Source organism: Diadema setosum, chromosome 12 (genome assembly GCF_964275005.1).
Source record: "Diadema setosum chromosome 12, eeDiaSeto1, whole genome shotgun sequence".
In the NCBI taxonomy this organism is placed as follows: Eukaryota; Metazoa; Echinodermata; class Echinoidea; order Diadematoida; family Diadematidae; genus Diadema; species Diadema setosum.
In genome coordinates, this window is record NC_092696.1 from 34,988,264 (window position 1) to 35,005,581 (window position 17,318).

At 37.9% G+C, this 17,318-nt stretch overlaps 1 protein-coding gene across 1 annotated transcript in view; it reads left to right on the forward strand.

The window, feature by feature from the left end:
- Positions 1-9,795: 9,795 nt before the first annotated feature.
- The window catches only part of LOC140235910 (tetratricopeptide repeat protein 17-like), a 28,636-nt gene continuing 21,113 nt past the window's right edge, over positions 9,796-17,318 (forward strand). The window contains exons 1-7 of the mRNA XM_072315902.1: positions 9,796-9,910; positions 10,958-11,217; positions 12,468-12,579; positions 13,101-13,217; positions 15,654-15,763; positions 16,590-16,737; positions 17,018-17,157. Of these exons, the coding sequence (XP_072172003.1) occupies positions 9,797-9,910; positions 10,958-11,217; positions 12,468-12,579; positions 13,101-13,217; positions 15,654-15,763; positions 16,590-16,737; positions 17,018-17,157 (1,001 nt within the window). The 5' untranslated portion in view covers position 9,796. The remainder of the gene's footprint in view (positions 9,911-10,957; positions 11,218-12,467; positions 12,580-13,100; positions 13,218-15,653; positions 15,764-16,589; positions 16,738-17,017; positions 17,158-17,318) is intronic.

Consider the following 17,318-nt stretch of genomic DNA (forward strand, 5'->3'; position numbering starts at 1 on the left):
TAACGAAGATGCAGGAGACAAAAAAAAAAAATCATTCGCTAGTAGTGGAGAAGCCCATGTACTCGAATCATATGCAAACTAATATGTTGTGTAAATACATGTACACGATGCCGTTTCTACATTCTCTGGGAGTACAATATCCCTTAGTACCAACAACCTATACCTCCCAACCTTATATTATGTGTACGTATTCATACATAGTATACAATATTACAGATGTACCTAGTTTTAAATAGCTGTTCCTATGACACCTCATTTTTGTGTGCAGTAGATTGGGAAGCGCGCCCTCAAGTGACTGTCAGCAGCCTGGATTCTTACTAAAATCACCATCAACCCAGAATTGAAGCTGCTGTAGTACATGGTACTTGTCGTACTTATAGCAGTTCCATATTTTAGGGGCCTACTTATCATATGGTTACCTATATAAAATACGCAGATTTTTATGCAACTGCTTATGTGAACAAGTCAGAGCCACCCATAGAGCTGTTATCACCAATTATGTAAATACAGCTCTATGGAGCAACCCCTCCTTTTCTTACTCTCCCTCCCTCTCTTTCTTTCTCTCTCTCTCTCTCTCTCTCTCTCTTTGTATCAATATATCTATCTATCTATCTATCTATCTTTCTTTCTTTCTTTCTATCTAATCAGATCTGTATATCTCTTAATGCATTCATTAAAAATGTATTATTTTCATTTCCACAAAATATATGTAATTATTATATATAATTATACATGGGTAATACAAACCATGTCACATGATCAGTAGAAATATGTTTTGTTTCATTAGGACTTGATGGGAATGAATAATTTTTTTAGTCTATCTATCTATTTATCTATCTACCTATCTATCTATCTATCTACCTACCTATCTATACTATACCTATCTATCTACATACCCACCTATCTATCTACCTATCTATCTATCTACCTATCTATCTACCTATCTATCTATCTATCTATCTACCTATCTATCTATCTACCTATCTATCTACCTATCTATCTATCTATCTATCTATCTACCTACCTATCTATCCATGTATTATCTACGTATAGGACCTCTTGTTACATCATAGATGGATGTCCATCAGTCACGATAGTCCACAACCACACGTTTAATCCTTCTAAAACACACACACACACACACACACACACACACACACACTTTTCACGTAATCCATCAGGCTTTGTATCCATGCCTTTCCTATTTCGCTGTGTCATTACAGTTTTCCCAAGCCAATTTCGTAAAATCGTCATTCATTTTCATTTCATGTGCATTTAAATTCGTATGCTTGAAGCCTGCAGTGCAGGGTCATTTTGGTAAAACTGTTTCTTGTTCAGTTTTTTTCGAATTCTTTTGAGGCACCCAAATTAATGGCAATTGCCAGAAGTTCAAATACGGATGTAAGCACTCATTATCATGTTAGGCATTTTATAGACAAATGGTGCGATGGGCTGGGTAGATAATTAACGTTTACTATACACCCTACTTTCAGTTTCGTTTTTGAGCGATGAGTTTGTACAATACATTGAGCATTCAATTTCGTAATCACTTTGGTAATAGGCAAAAGTGATTTTGTCCATTTTGTAGACCGTAATCATTGATCATATGAATTTCACTTGTAAATGCTTAATAAAGATATTCATCATCATGATTATCGTGCTTTTTTTTCAGCTGAAGATATTCCTTTAGCTCAACATTTTTATGATGTAAACTTCTTTATCAGCATAAATCCTTTAAATCATGATCATCACATTGTTTTGTGGTCTTTGATTTATATTTTTATGTTGTACTTCAATCATGATCACCATAATATTATTTTGTGTTCATACTTTTTTATCACTATATTCATTTCCAGTCAGATAATGATTATCCTTGTCCTTGTGATCTTCGCATCGTTTCACGTATATTGTATGATCCACACAAAATACAGTATTATAGGTCTACAAGAAATGTACCTTTTTAAGTGATAGCTTGCAGATTTATTTTGAATGCTCCTATAATATAATAATAATATTTTAATGTGAATTTGAATTTTCGGATTGAACTAGCCTGGTGACAGGTTGAGACGAAGTTATCCATTGCCGAAAATGTAAGCGCACTCCGTGAATTAGAGTGCGCATTAAATGTGAAAAAAAAAAAAAAATAGCTCGAAAAAGGTGTGTGACCTGTGAGCGGCGTTTTTAGGGCGGTGTTTCTGGATCAGCACTTCAAATCGCTGTTTCTACCTTCGCAATTGAGCATACCCGATAAAAATGTTTATAGTCGATTTTAGAATGGAACACCTAGTCTGCGGTACGCTAAGCATCAATTTGAAATAATGTTGACATTTTCGTCAAATCAAATTTGATTATCATATGACACCCTGAGATAATAGCGGTTTCTTACGAACGGTGGTGTTGAAATATGCATTTGCTGTTTTCAAATTCCGAAATTTAAGTCCAAACTCAGGAACGAAATCGGTCCCTTTGACGGCATGCATACGCCTTGCCGCGACCGGCGCGAACGCGCCATACCTTCATGTATATGTACAGTACTACTGTTTTGTGCGTGCGGCGTGCTGGTACATCCTGATACCGCCGCGTACGCTGCCTAATACTAGCATGTGACTAGTATGCATTGCTTTATGTACAACGCGTGCGCTTATCGGCCGCCTGTCGCGTGCAGGAGAGCTCGAGAGAACTTATAGTTTTATTTGTCATCAAAATCCCCCTTTTTAAGTAACAACATTTTGCTATCATTCACATCAAACTTTCTTTCAGTTCAGATAGTTAGGCCCTTATATACCCATTTCTTAATAAAAGTACCCGATGCTGCTGCCCGAATCACATTTTATCTGAAAACATAAACAGCAGCTTTCAGTATTTTGATACTAATTTCAAAGCGGTCATGGCTGTCATGGTTTTTCTGTACACTGGTCACTGTTTTCAGCTTATCACAGTAAAATATCACATTTCCTGATGTTCAAACTTCTTTGTGAGGGGAGTTAATTCCATAATCTAGCCGAAAGGTAGTGATCACCACCGATTTATTGAGACTACAGTAGTGTAGATTAGCGGTGTGCCGCCGGCAGGGGAATACCCGCAAACTGGTGCCTCGACACTACTATGATTCTCTTAGGATTGCGATTGTAAACTTATTCCTATATCACAGTTAGGTGTTAGGGCATAGAATTATATGGCATGAATGAATGTAATGAGTTGTGTGAATGAATGAATGGATGAATAAATGAATGAATAAATGAACGAACGAATGAATGTGTGAAGAAAGGAAGGAAGAATACTTATTGTAAAGGAATTTGTGTTTTGAATGTATATCAACGATAATGGAGAGACGAAAGCTGTTGCAAAGAGTCAGTAAACACATCACATACCAATAAAGGTGGTGGCGATCACTGCATGGTTCAGTATATATATATATATATATATATTTAATTCATGTTCCATATTCCACATTTCATACAAGTTTTATATTCCATTTGATTTGAAGCAGAAATGTTTTTCACACAATGGTCAGTTTGAACCAATAATGTATGATAAGGACATATAATTGGCGTGTAATATGAGGAACCCACTAAAAAGCAAAGCTTGTAGGATGTGGGCTCCAAAAATATAACATAGGTTTTAGTACAGTATATCAATGTCAGAAGTGACGTAACATGCAAAATTCAAACTATCGAGAGTATTACAATGTTTACGGGATGTACAAGGTATAGTATATAATGTTTATGATTAACTTATGGTATAAATGCTAAGAAAAGTAGCAAGTTGATCAAACTAATGAAGTCATCAGAGCGAGGCATGAGAAAAAATTCAAGTGATTGCGGCAAAATAATCAAACATAGGATTTTAGAAAATTGGCTTTGAGATTTTTCTTAAAGGAGCTTAAAGAACTTGAGTGCAACCGAACCGAATCTAACTCATTCCAGAAAGAAGGGCCGGTCGATGTAATTGTCTTAAGGGCTAAAACTGTACGAACAGGGGAAAAATGATAGGATTCACTGTGTCTTGTAGGGTAAGTATGGATATCACTGTTTTTCACAAACATTGAGGAAAATATACTAGGAAGGTCACCAGTATTCAACTTGTACATGAAAATTCCAAGATGATATAAATACAAATCAGAATTTTTTAACAATTTACTTGAAACAAACAATTCATCAGTGTGATCAAAAAATTGTGCTCGATTTATAATCCGCAAGGCCTTTTTCTGAAACAAAATAACGAATCAATTTTAGTCTTTGAGCAATTCCCCCAGGCTAATATTCCGTAATTCAAGTAAGGTAATAATAAAGTTGTATAAAGAGAATGCAATATTGGCTTTGGGAAGAGATATTTCAGTTTGTGAATAATTCCAACATTCTTGCACAACAATTTACATAAATAATCAACAAGTAATTATACACGATGTCTCCACCTCCTCGACTTCTCTGACATCCATAACCAGTGGCGGATCTAGATCTAGAGGGGCGCACCGGAAGCGCGCCCCCTCTTTATTTGTTGTTAAAACAAAAGAAATAAAAAGGAAAAAAATGAGATGAAACCCGGAAGTAGCACCAAAAAATTCTTTGCGCCCCCCCCCCCCCTTACGAAATTCCTGGATCCGCCCCTGATAACAGCATTATGTCGCCTATTGCGACTAGTTACAGAAGTGTATGTGGCATTAGGCCCCTATATTACATTCAGGTCTCAAATTTCACATTCGAATCCTAAATATTTTATTATCATAATAATAGTTCATCGGATCAAAAAAGAATCATTTAGCGATTGGTTGAAGAGAGTCACTTGGTTGTATTTTCAACTTTTCCAGAATGTTGGCCTGTTTGACACACCATGACATAATAAATGTAGGCCTATGCATATCTATTCATTTTTACAAAAACTTTTTATAACGACAGAATGATTCTAAATAGTACACTTTTTGTGAAATGATGTCACAAAGCAATTGTGACGTCACAAAACAATTCTGACAAGCTGCTTTCGTCGGTCACTTTGTAAGATAATATACAAATAAAAGCAATTGTGGCATTGCGCCCTGATCACTAAGGTCAGTGCACAACATTGCATCCGCCATCAGGTGAATTCTTATCTCATAATATTTTCTCCTCCTTTTGTCGGAATTTTTAATCCCAAATATAAAACAAATATATCCTCTGCCTAATTTCGAGTTTCTGGTTAAAACTTATATGGGCCTCGGTGTCTCCAAATGCGCTATCTATTTCGAGCCTATACGAGGGCCCTATATAGCCCCGCCTCGACAGTGAATGATGTACTATGTTGAAGTCACTTCTACCTACTTTAAGCAGGAACTCTCAAGGCAAAGTATTGGTCTGTTTGACACTCCAGGTCATATACTATTTGGAAAATGACGTCACTTTTTATGACTTTTTCTGGATAGTTCACTACAATTTGAGAAATGAGGGTCCGAAGCAATATGACACCTCAAAGCAATTCTGAAATATAGCGCGCGCTGCTTTGTACTTCACCAAAGAGCTTTTCCCAAAAGTCTCTTTGACCGTCACTCAGTGAAATGTTACAAAGTAATTGAGGACCTGAATATAAGAACGACCCAAGTCCAATTTTTGGCCAAATTTAGTTTGACATGGGAAATTGTAGCTTATGCATGGACTCATCTTGTGTATAAATGATAAATCCTAATTACCCCCGGAAGTGCCTGAAATAAATGAGTTCAATCTTATATGAATGTAAACATGAAGGACTTGGGTCGTTCTTACATTCATATTATAGTGCCCTCTCTCGTCCTTCTCTCATCTCTATAGCAGAATATCATGTACATTGTATATGATTCAAAGAACGACCCAAGTCCATATGAATCAAAGAACGACCCAAGTCCATCACACAAAATGGCCTCTCCACAATTAATGCAAATGTTAATTGTCATAATAATATATGTTCTAAATTGTATATACAATGTTGCTTTCCCATCACAGTTAGATAGAATATTATTGGACAAATAAAAAAAAAATATGAAGTTTTTTTAAGTTTACTTGAAATGGTCATCCATGGACTTGGGTCGTTCTTATATTCATATACTCAATTGTGACATCACAAAGCCACATACTAATGTCGAGTTTCAGGTTATGGTTATTAGTGCCTCGAAAGCCTGTTCTGGGGTACGCCCTCAGTGAATTATTATTTTGAACTCACCTCGGTCTGCCCATTTATAGTTTGAACCATGCAGAGACTCTCAGGAAATGTGCAGTGCAACAATGTAATATGAAGCATCAATAATACTGTCAATAAAGCCAATAACGTCCTTGCATTTTCTAAGACGCAATCTTCGCATAAAATCATGTGATGTTACAGCCACAGTTTACAAAACGTTGGTTCGACCAATTGCAGAGTAGAGTATGCTTCCACAGTTTGGGACCCATCTTCCAAGAACGTTCATCCACAAAGTGGAAATGGTCCAGAGAAGAGCTGCGAAATTCACTTTGAATCGTTACCATAACACCTCAAGTGTCACCAAAATGTTGTGCATATAGCACTTGATTGAATCACTCTAGAACAGCGCAGAGAAAATAACAGGCTAATTATGATGCACAAAATACACAATAATCTTACTCATCTTTCAGCATAGGACTATAACATCAAACAGGTTACTCAGTTGACGAGAGCCAGGCAACCACATTCTTATCAGGAATCATACTCGAGAACTGAATCGCATCGCCATTCGTTCTTTCTGATAAGGAGCTGGAATTCCCTGTCGGCAGAAATTGTTTCAGCGTCATCTGTGGGATCATTCCGTAACTGACTAACGGTTGATCACAGTGGCTAGTTATTTTCTTCAAATTTTATTAGTGGAAAAGTGAGCAAAGAAAATGGGATTCCATCGGGATTCGAACCCGAGACCTCCGGATTGCTAGACCGGTGCTCTACCGACTGAGCTATAGAAAGCCCTAGTGCAGTGTTCGTCCCAGAAACCCTTAATTCTCAATGCTCGGGTGGTCAGAAGCTATAGCAGTGTGTTTGTGTGTGACACACACGCACACACTTGAACCTGGCATAAACCCGAAGGATAATTCAACTTGGGGATAAATGCGAGGGATCACCGAAGTGATGCAGCTTTTTGAGTTTGTAACAAATAAAGACAGAATAAACTGACCAGAAAGAATATAAATTATTAGTGGAAAAGTGAGCAAAGAAAATGGGATTCCATCGGGATTCGAACCCGAGACCTCCGGATTGCTAGACCGGTGCTCTACCGACTGAGCTATAGAAAGCCCTAGTGCAGTGTTCGTCCCAGAAACCCTTAATTCTCAATGCTCGGGTGGTCAGAAGCTATAGCAGTGTGTTTGTGTGTGACACACACGCACACACTTGAACCTGGCATAAACCCGAAGGATAATTCAACTTGGGGATAAATGCGAGGGATCACCGAAGTGATGCAGCTTTTCGAGTTTGTAACAAATAAAGACAGAATAAACTGACCAGAAAGAATATAAATTATTAGTGGAAAAGTGAGCAAAGAAAATGGGATTCCATCGGGATTCGAACCCGAGACCTCCGGATTGCTAGACCGGTGCTCTACCGACTGAGCTATAGAAAGCCCTAGTGCAGTGTTCGTCCCAGAAACCCTTAATTCTCAATGCTCGGGTGGTCAGAAGCTATAGCAGTGTGTTTGTGTGTGACACACACGCACACACTTGAACCTGGCATAAACCCGAAGGATAATTCAACTTGGGGATAAATGCGAGGGATCACCGAAGTGATGCAGCTTTTTGAGTTTGTAACAAATAAAGACAGAATAAACTGACCAGAAAGAATATAAATTATTAGTGGAAAAGTGAGCAAAGAAAATGGGATTCCATCGGGATTCGAACCCGAGACCTCCGGATTGCTAGACCGGTGCTCTACCGACTGAGCTATAGAAAGCCCTAGTGCAGTGTTCGTCCCAGAAACCCTTAATTCTCAATGCTCGGGTGGTCAGAAGCTATAGCAGTGTGTTTGTGTGTGACACACACGCACACACTTGAACCTGGCATAAACCCGAAGGATAATTCAACTTGGGGATAAATGCGAGGGATCACCGAAGTGATGCAGCTTTTTGAGTTTGTAACAAATAAAGACAGAATAAACTGACCAGAAAGAATATAAATTATTAGTGGAAAAGTGAGCAAAGAAAATGGGATTCCATCGGGATTCGAACCCGAGACCTCCGGATTGCTAGACCGGTGCTCTACCGACTGAGCTATAGAAAGCCCTAGTGCAGTGTTCGTCCCAGAAACCCTTAATTCTCAATTCTCGGGTGGTCAGAAGCTATAGCAGTGTGTTTGTGTGTGACACACACGCACACACTTGAACCTGGCATAAACCCGAAGGATAATTCAACTTGGGGATAAATGCGAGGGATCACCGAAGTGATGCAGCTTTTTGAGTTTTGCTTTGCTCACTTTTCCACTAATAATTTATATTCTTTCTGGTCAGTTTATTCTGTCTTTATTTGTTACAAACTCAAAAAGCTGCATCACTTCGGTGATCCCTCGCATTTATCCCCAAGTTGAATTATCCTTCGGGTTTATGCCAGGTTCAAGTGTGTGCGTGTGTGTCACACACAAACACACTGCTATAGCTTCTGACCACCCGAGCATTGAGAATTAAGGGTTTCTGGGACGAACACTGCACTAGGGCTTTCTATAGCTCAGTCGGTAGAGCACCGGTCTAGCAATCCGGAGGTCTCGGGTTCGAATCCCGATGGAATCCCATTTTCTTTGCTCACTTTTCCACTAATAATTTATATTCTTTCTGGTCAGTTTATTCTGTCTTTATTTTCTTCAAATTTTGTTATGTGCTTGTAAATATAATTTATGTAAATAAACTGTAATATAATGTAAATAGCACAGTCTGCAAGAATCTTCAGCCTATTGAAGGAGGCAGACTTAATCAGAAGAAGAAGAAGAAGAAGAAGAAGAAGAAGAAAAAGAAGAAGTTCTGTCAATATATAGCAGGCTGCAATATATAGTTCTGAAATCTGCATATATTTATATAATTCAGTAAATGTATACCCATGTATATGTGTGTGCATTAGGTGTGTGTGTGTGTGTGTGTGTGTTTGTTAAATATAAAGTAAATTTATCGAGTAGAATTAGAATGATTGCGCAAGCACTATTGGTACCTTGTTTACAGACATATGATTGCATTTAAAAGTGTTGACCTCAATGTAATTTCAATTTCCAAAATGACATAGGCGGGCTACTATACAACATAATGCTGAAGTATTTCTTTGAGGCATCATATCCTTTACGCCTGTGTCCATTCATTAATATCATTCTCATCTTCCAAAGTCATTTGTAGAGGGAGATAAACAGAAGAAAATTCACACCTCAACCTATTATATTCTCTAGCTTTCAAAAAAAAAAAATGTTGTTGTTGGTGGTTTTTTTTTTCTCTCTAAAAAGTGTTCCTTGTTTGCGCGCTAGCTTCCAGGACACAATTAGGCCCTAATGTGAATTATTTTGTGGTGAGCGTGTATTGTTTGTTGATTCACGAAGGTCATAGACAGGCTATCAGACAGTGACAGGCCCACACACTAAATAAATAAAAGCCACCGATAGCAGTTGTATATTGTGCAATTAATTAACGTGAGCATTACCCCCCCCCCCCCCCCACCGTGTACCACATACACACTGCTTGCATAGCATACAAAACACACCGTACTGCTACAGTATACGTGTATACAGTACACGTCTTTACACACAACTCACATACTAGTACACCATGCCACCATTCGTTCGCATGATTTGTGTATTATGAGTTTCAATGGGGTGTGAGTATGACCATGGCTGCCTCCCTTCGTGTTGGACAGCTATTGGTTGTCTTTTGGTTAGCGTTTTCTTCATGTCAAGCGACTACACACTGGGTTGTAACTGAAGATGGCATGATTACACAGCAGGTATGTTTATCTTGCACGGAATATTTGCGTTCAAAACAAGTTTATAGGTTACTTTCTTCATCTCCACTTGTTGCCGATCCCTGATGTACAATATGTTAGTGGAGCCGCTAAGTACAGTCCCATATATTTAAAAATGTATGAGGTTGTATTTGGTGCACTGTAGTGTAGCATTGCAATGCAAGCTGCAGGGAGCATACACTCTAGACCACTGTATACAGCTAAAATTTACATTCACATATTTCATATGCTGCAAGAACTCTGTAAATCAAAATATATATTGATGCCCTAGAAAAATGATATTTTTTTTTTTTTTACCAGTTTAACTGTTCTAATGCCTGATCTAGTGTCTGTAGCCCGACCAGACGCCGTGCATGGCGTCAGACAAGCTCGAGCTCCGCTCCGCTCCGAGATCAATAATGTTACCTTAACTCTAATTCTAACCCTGACCCTAACCTTAATCTTAAACTGAGTAACTATAAACCTAATCCCAAAGCCACCTAAACGTAAGTTAATCATGATCATGTTACTTTAAATAATGGATAGCAGGGGTAAAATATTTACATATGCGGGATGGAACTCTTGGCCATCTTGCCTTCATGATCATGATATCTCTCTAGTATTTGTAGTAGTAAATTAAACAAATTGGAATGTTTATGTTTTCTATTTGTCTTATTTTATTATACTGTGAATTAATGTTGTTGGTTTGTTTCTTTAGAATAGATATAGACCCTACACTGTGTAAGCTTTAGACAGTCTTTAGTCTGTTCTGTTCAATGACAATACTCTGTCAATAGATGTTGAATTTACTTGTAGAAGCAAAGCAAAGTCAAACTCAAAAACAAACTTGTTGTGTACTATGTAGGCCCTATAGTTTCTATATTGATTGGAATTATTCTAGTCACATTTGTAATAGTCCTTTTTAACATTTGAGCAGAATTGTAATAACTTGTGATAGAGCCCTGATATCCACTGAGGGAGTTAGCTGTTGCAACATCATTCAGAACATTGTCATGTCATTGGTTTATCCTCCCCACCCCACCCCCATAGTTGGACTCTGTGTTCAACATGAAGGAGCCGTACAACCTCATCGCAATCCTAAACCAAGAGAAGCGCTCCAAGGAGGTCAGCAACCTCGAGGAGGACCTCCGCGTCCAGAAGGCCGACATCGAAGCCAACGAGGACAAGGATACCGACCTCGAGCAGCGCTTCCTAGAGACCGACGAGGACTGCGTGGCAGCCGGACGGCCGCTGTCTGAGTTTGAGTTGTACATCAGTACTGCCCTATCCCTGGAACAGAAAGGGATCAAGTGAGTCGTCATAGTCATAATTTGTAATATTGGTGTGGATTATTTCAGTTCATTCATTTTTCCTTTTCATTTTCCACATGTATTAATGTTTATTTTCAACAAATAATTCGAATCCTGTACAAAACATACATGCTAAAAAAATGATTGGGATTTATAGACTGTATACATCTATATATAGTTTAATCACACAATAGGTTGTGAAGCCAGAATGCGTTGATATTTACTGAAATCAATAATGTTATAAATGGAGGAGAAGCTAAAAAGCAGGCTTTTAATTTATGCCTTTCCGTGTGAGCCATTATTGATAAGGTACTGTATATGCCATATACTGTACATGTATTTCGCGAGTCTAAATTTTCGGGAATCAAGACTTCCTGATGATTTCGCGAGTGGTTAAATTCGCGATCGTGGAGTCCTGTACTGAACAGAAAAATTTGTACATGTACGTCGCATTCATGTCAGGATCAGAGTCAATATTTTCGCGCGTTTTTAATTTCGTGAATAGTAGCTGACTCGCGAAATTCGCAAAAATAAAAACCTCGCAAAATATTTGGCATTTACAGTATTTGCTGCATTGGGCATGATTATCACAAATGGTGATTTTTTTTTCTTCTAATTTATACTGTATATTGTTCTTCTAAAGAAGCAAGTGAAATAGTGAAATGTGCAACTTACAGACTCTTCAATTTCCAATCTATGGTACACCTATTTGTAGTTCTTGATGCAACATAGCATACACAATGGCAGTGTCAGTAGCTTGGTTCACAAGGTAGAGAAAGTTTTTTTAATTCTCATAAGGTACATGTATATATATACGTATGCATGTACTATTATTATTATTATTATTATTATTATTATTACTATTATTATTATTATTATCATTATCATTATAATTATTATTATTATTATCATTATTATTATTATTATTATTATTATTATTATTATTATTATTATTATTATTATTATCATTATTATATTATTATTGCTATATTTCAATCTCACTGACCCTACCGTGACAGAGTTGATTAGAGATTTTATGATTAAATCTGATTTGAATCTGAAGAGGAAGAACCAATGAGAAATTAAGTTTTGTGAAACTTCAGAAAACCTTATTTATTGAATAGGAAACTTTTTTTTATCGGTTAAAACCTGGAAATGAGGAGAAAGGTGGTATATGTGGTCTGCATTATTAATGACAAATTAATTTAGAGTTGCATCTTATTTTTTGTCTGTTGTTTCTCTTTATGCAGTCCCATGGACTATTTGAAAACAAAGAATGGGGAGGTAAAGAAATTTCGCCAGCCAAACTGTTCCCGAGCGTATGAATTACCCTTCAGCATATTTGCGTATGACCACATTAAGGTATGTATCAGACTTTGGAAGATCTTATAAGTTATAAAGGGAAAAAAAAAAGTTGTGGTAAAGTAAAAAAAAAAAACATGCTACATAGAAGAAGTGTAAATGAAATAGTGATACGCAATGAAAACCATAAATCATTACTGTCAGATATCTTTAAAAATTTTGCTTCATTTTGCATCAGAAATGTAATTTTTGTAAAAAGGCAAATTTGATATAAATGATAGATGATGTCCATGTTGATATGATTTGCAACTTATCATACGGGCTGTGTGGGCATTGTACACTGCGAGAGACAGTCCTTTTACTTCAGGGAATTATGTTTTATGGAAATTCCAGATCAAGTTACAGATCTCCATTTTGTGACTCTATGATCAGAATATATAAGCTCTACATTCACTTTTTTCTCTTTTTTTTTTATCAGAGAGAGAGAGATTCCTAGAGTGAAATGTACTTTTTGTTTGTGCAATTAAGAGAAATGCTACCCACAAAGCTCAAACTTCACGTGTATCCTTATTGCCCTCCAGTCTATTCAAGAGCGGCACAATATCAGCAGCTTTCCCGAACCTGAGCTCATGTACCTACTGCCTACTATTGGGAGCTTGGAGAATGGAGGTCACATGATCTATAAGGCCATGACAAAGGTGAGTGCCAACATTTTGAGCATGTCAACCAACAAACAGCAGTACGCTGTACGTGGTGATGATGTGATTGCTTGGCAATTCAGAAACTTTTTATGTATAATAACCTAACCTGTTGAGGACAGGCTGATTTTGCTACAACACGCACTTCCCATAGACACTTGCCCGAGTATTTTCCGGACTTGTCCTCAATGGGTTGATATGCCATTGCTCAACATCAGCTCTTGCCCTCTGGCCTAGGGCAAGTGAAATTGTATGCTGGGCAAGTGACATTTTAAAAGTGCTACAGTTACTTGCCCATTTCTGCAAGTAAAATTTTGACATTGATATGAAAATCAGAGCCTCCCCAAATCAATTATTGGGTTAGCATTGTTTTGGGGCAATGCAAGTGCTTTTGTCTTTTGGGCAGGTGGAAATTAGAAAATTGATGAGTTAACTTACTGATGGGCAAGGAAAGGAAGAGAAAATGTCAGGCCAGGTTCATACTACTGTAGAATTCTTTACCGTTGGTAGAGATATGACTTAGTATGGTGTAGATCCTGAAGTAGATCCCTAGGAAAGTGTACAGTGTCATGATCCTCCTCATCTAGATACTGCATAAGCTGTTATTTTCGCGAGGGTTTAATTTTCACGGATCACTGTTGGACTGCGAATTTAAAAACGTGCGAAAATGTCGCCTATGCGCTGGTATAATAGTGCATTTATGACAGATTCGTGTCGATTCGTGAAAACAACATCTGCGTGAAGATGTCCATGACCTCCTCATTCGTGAAAATATTTATACACAAAAATAACAGTTTATACAGTTGTATCTTGTCATGGAAACTTCAAGTTGGGGCAGTACAAACCCACTTGTCCACTTTCCTTGGGCAACTGACAAGGGGCAAGTGAAATATGTGGGTACTTGTCTGACTCATGTATGGTAACACCAGTGACCTGCCATTATTGCCTTTTTGGCAAGTTTGGGAAATATGTTTGGCTGTGCCCCCGATGTCTTTGTTACTTGATCACAATGGACACATGCATTTAGACTCATGTTTGTGTTACTGTTTGGTCCTTATTACCTGCATCACATACTGTATACGTTGTTATTTTTGCGTACAGACATTTTCACGAGATGTTGCTTTCGCGAATCAGCACCAACTCTTATACTCGTATACAGTACCATAAAAGTGGAAATTTTTGCGCAGCTGATTTTTTGCGCTTGACGGGTAAGAAGAGTTTCGCGTGTTTTTAATTCAGCGGAATCAAGTCATCAACTGCTGGAACATATGGCAAACAAAAATATTCGCTGGCTTTTATTTTTCCGGCTAGTTTCGGGTTGCGTGAAATGCGCAAAAATTTGAACACCGCGAAAGTTTCCACTTTTACAGTACGTTGGCTTTATTGCAATGCCCCTCTAGTGGTTGATCCAGAGAGGGGTGCACCGGGAGTGCCTCCCCTTTATTTTTTGTTAAAACAAAAGAAATAAAAGGAAAAAAAATGAAATGAAACCTGGAAGTAGCACCAGAAATGTTTTCTGTGCTCCCCCCCCCCCCCCCCCCTCCCCATTTACGAAATTCCTGGATCTGTCCCTGCCCTCCGTCTTCCTAACACACTGGTACACAGAAGTTACAGTTCACTGACACACTCATAGTATGTTCATTGTCAAATTTTATCTTCATGAAAATCCAAGGCCAGTATAGTGAATGATGCTTGGCATGATTACTAACCCCCCCCCCTCCCCCCCCAAAAAAAAAAAAAACAACAACAAACAAACAAACATTATTTACACATTTATCAACTGAATTTTTAATGTCTCATATAAACTGGGCGGAACAGAACTGGAAATGTATGGAAGCTCGAGACATACAGTCTGACGTCATAAGATAATCATCTTCAGACATTTGAAGATTTTTCTTCGGAGGTCGACTACACATGTATCTTCACTGTCTGCCGTCATGACAAAGATGCAATCTTGTATCTCTGTGATGAATCATTGGACAGGAATGGGGTCAACTTATTTTCCAGTGCTGGAGATCACATTTAGTTTTTGCTTTCATGCTTTTTTGCATCTAGTGGAAATTTAAACACACATGAAACATGCTGTAAAACACAATATTTTTGCGACAAGAAATTTTTGCGAATTAGAGCTGATGGCCTTTTTCGCAGCATGAAATTTTCGCAAGTTGCCTCTAACATTCAATGTGTATAGTGTAGACAAGAACTTTCATGTGCATTTTAATTTCGCGAATCTTGGCTCTCGCAAAATTCGCAGAATTAAAATGCATGCGAACATTCCTCGTTTTACAGTATGTGATCTTCGTAACCACATGTTTGCTCTTCCTTGGCCACGAACAAGCAGGATTATGTAATCTGCGGTGTGTTTGCACAGTGTTATCAGAATGTGTTTGTTTGCTAACGTGATGTCTCATTATCACATCTTGTGGACTCTTCCAGAACAAGACCTCTTGGGTTCTCTTCAACCTGGCGGCCTACTACTGGAGGGTCAAGGGTCACCCGGAGCAGGTCATCGAATGCTCAAGGAGGGCGCTTCATTTTTCTCCACCGTACGTATCATTTTTTTTTTTGTTATTTCCTTTTTCTGTTTACCCTATTCCATCAGTGTGATCTGTGTCTGTGTTTCTGTACCGGTATATACCCATACAAGGTTCAACATTAGCAGTGGCCCATGGCCACAAGAAATAGATGTTTGGCAACCACTTTTAAAGGAATGTTCTGTTTTGAGTAGTAGTCAATGACAAGAGTTTACCTAATCTCTGTAATGCGAATTATGGACAGAGACACATTGCTACACCAGAGTGGGTTTGCTAGGCAGCCTACAACTAGGTCAAGTTTGGATGGATTACTGATGCTGATGAGAGAACTTGGCAAGTTAGGAAAAGTGTCTTGGCACTAGAAGGCATAATCTGCACATTATGTGGTTGTGACTTTTTTTTTTCTATTCACTGTAAACATGTAAAACTTTAACATTTTCAAATATTTTACAATTGATGAAACATGAAAAAGAAACTTTTGATATCTTTGAATGGATTGGTAACATAAACATGGATGGATAGATACAGTGTAGATAGATAGATAGATAGATAGATAGATAGATTGTTAGGTAGATAGGTAGATGGATAGATAGATTGATAGATTGATAGATAGATAGATTGTTAGATAGATAGATAGATAGATAGATAGATAGATAGATAGATAGATATTGGTTTATACTGATCAATCAAAACTGGTATATAGCAGTCCAGAGGCTGAATTGTGTGCCATTGGTGTACATATGGATACAAAACAATACAATGATTCTCTTCATTAAGCACAGTGACTACATAATATCATAAGTCTGTCTGATTTCTCTCTCTGTCAAATTTCATTCAGGATCCACAAAAATGTTGCGCTGATGAATATCGCCAATGTCCTTCATCGTGGTCATCTCTCTAACGACGCTGCCATCCTGGCTCAAGCTGCCCTTGAAGTCGAAGACGATATCGACATTGTTTACTTCACCTTGGGCAACATCTATGCTGTGAGTTATTTGGGAATAAAACCTCCTCTCCCTGTGTTCGGCAAGCCCTTCTAATATATACTAAGATTTTTAAAAAAATATGTACAAATAGACAATCAGAGTAAACATCAAATTTATCAGTGTTTTAACACTGATCAATTCAGTGCTTATTTGCCTCAATGTAGAGCAATTTGTCATTCAGTTGCAATGAAAACTAAGACTTATTTAGATATATAGCATATACAGTATTCATATAGGCCTATAGCTCAGTGAATGTGGTTTTGGTATCCCTATCTTCCAGGCCATAGGAGAATACAACCGCTCTAGCGAGTGTTTCGGACACACAGCTAGGATCAACCCTGCCCTGGGTGCTGCTGAGAAGCGACAACATGCAGTCAAGTGTCACCAGAAGCTGGAGGGTGCCCTCGAGGCTCAACATTCGTAAGTTTTTGCATCTTTTCTCACACTGCTGTTCAAAAACACATTCTCTTTTGCATACAATTGTATGTCGTGTATAGTCTGTTTAGGGGAGATGACAACTATTATATAACGCCTGAAGAGATCCTTGTAATTTGATTGGTTGTTTGACATTGATTATTCTG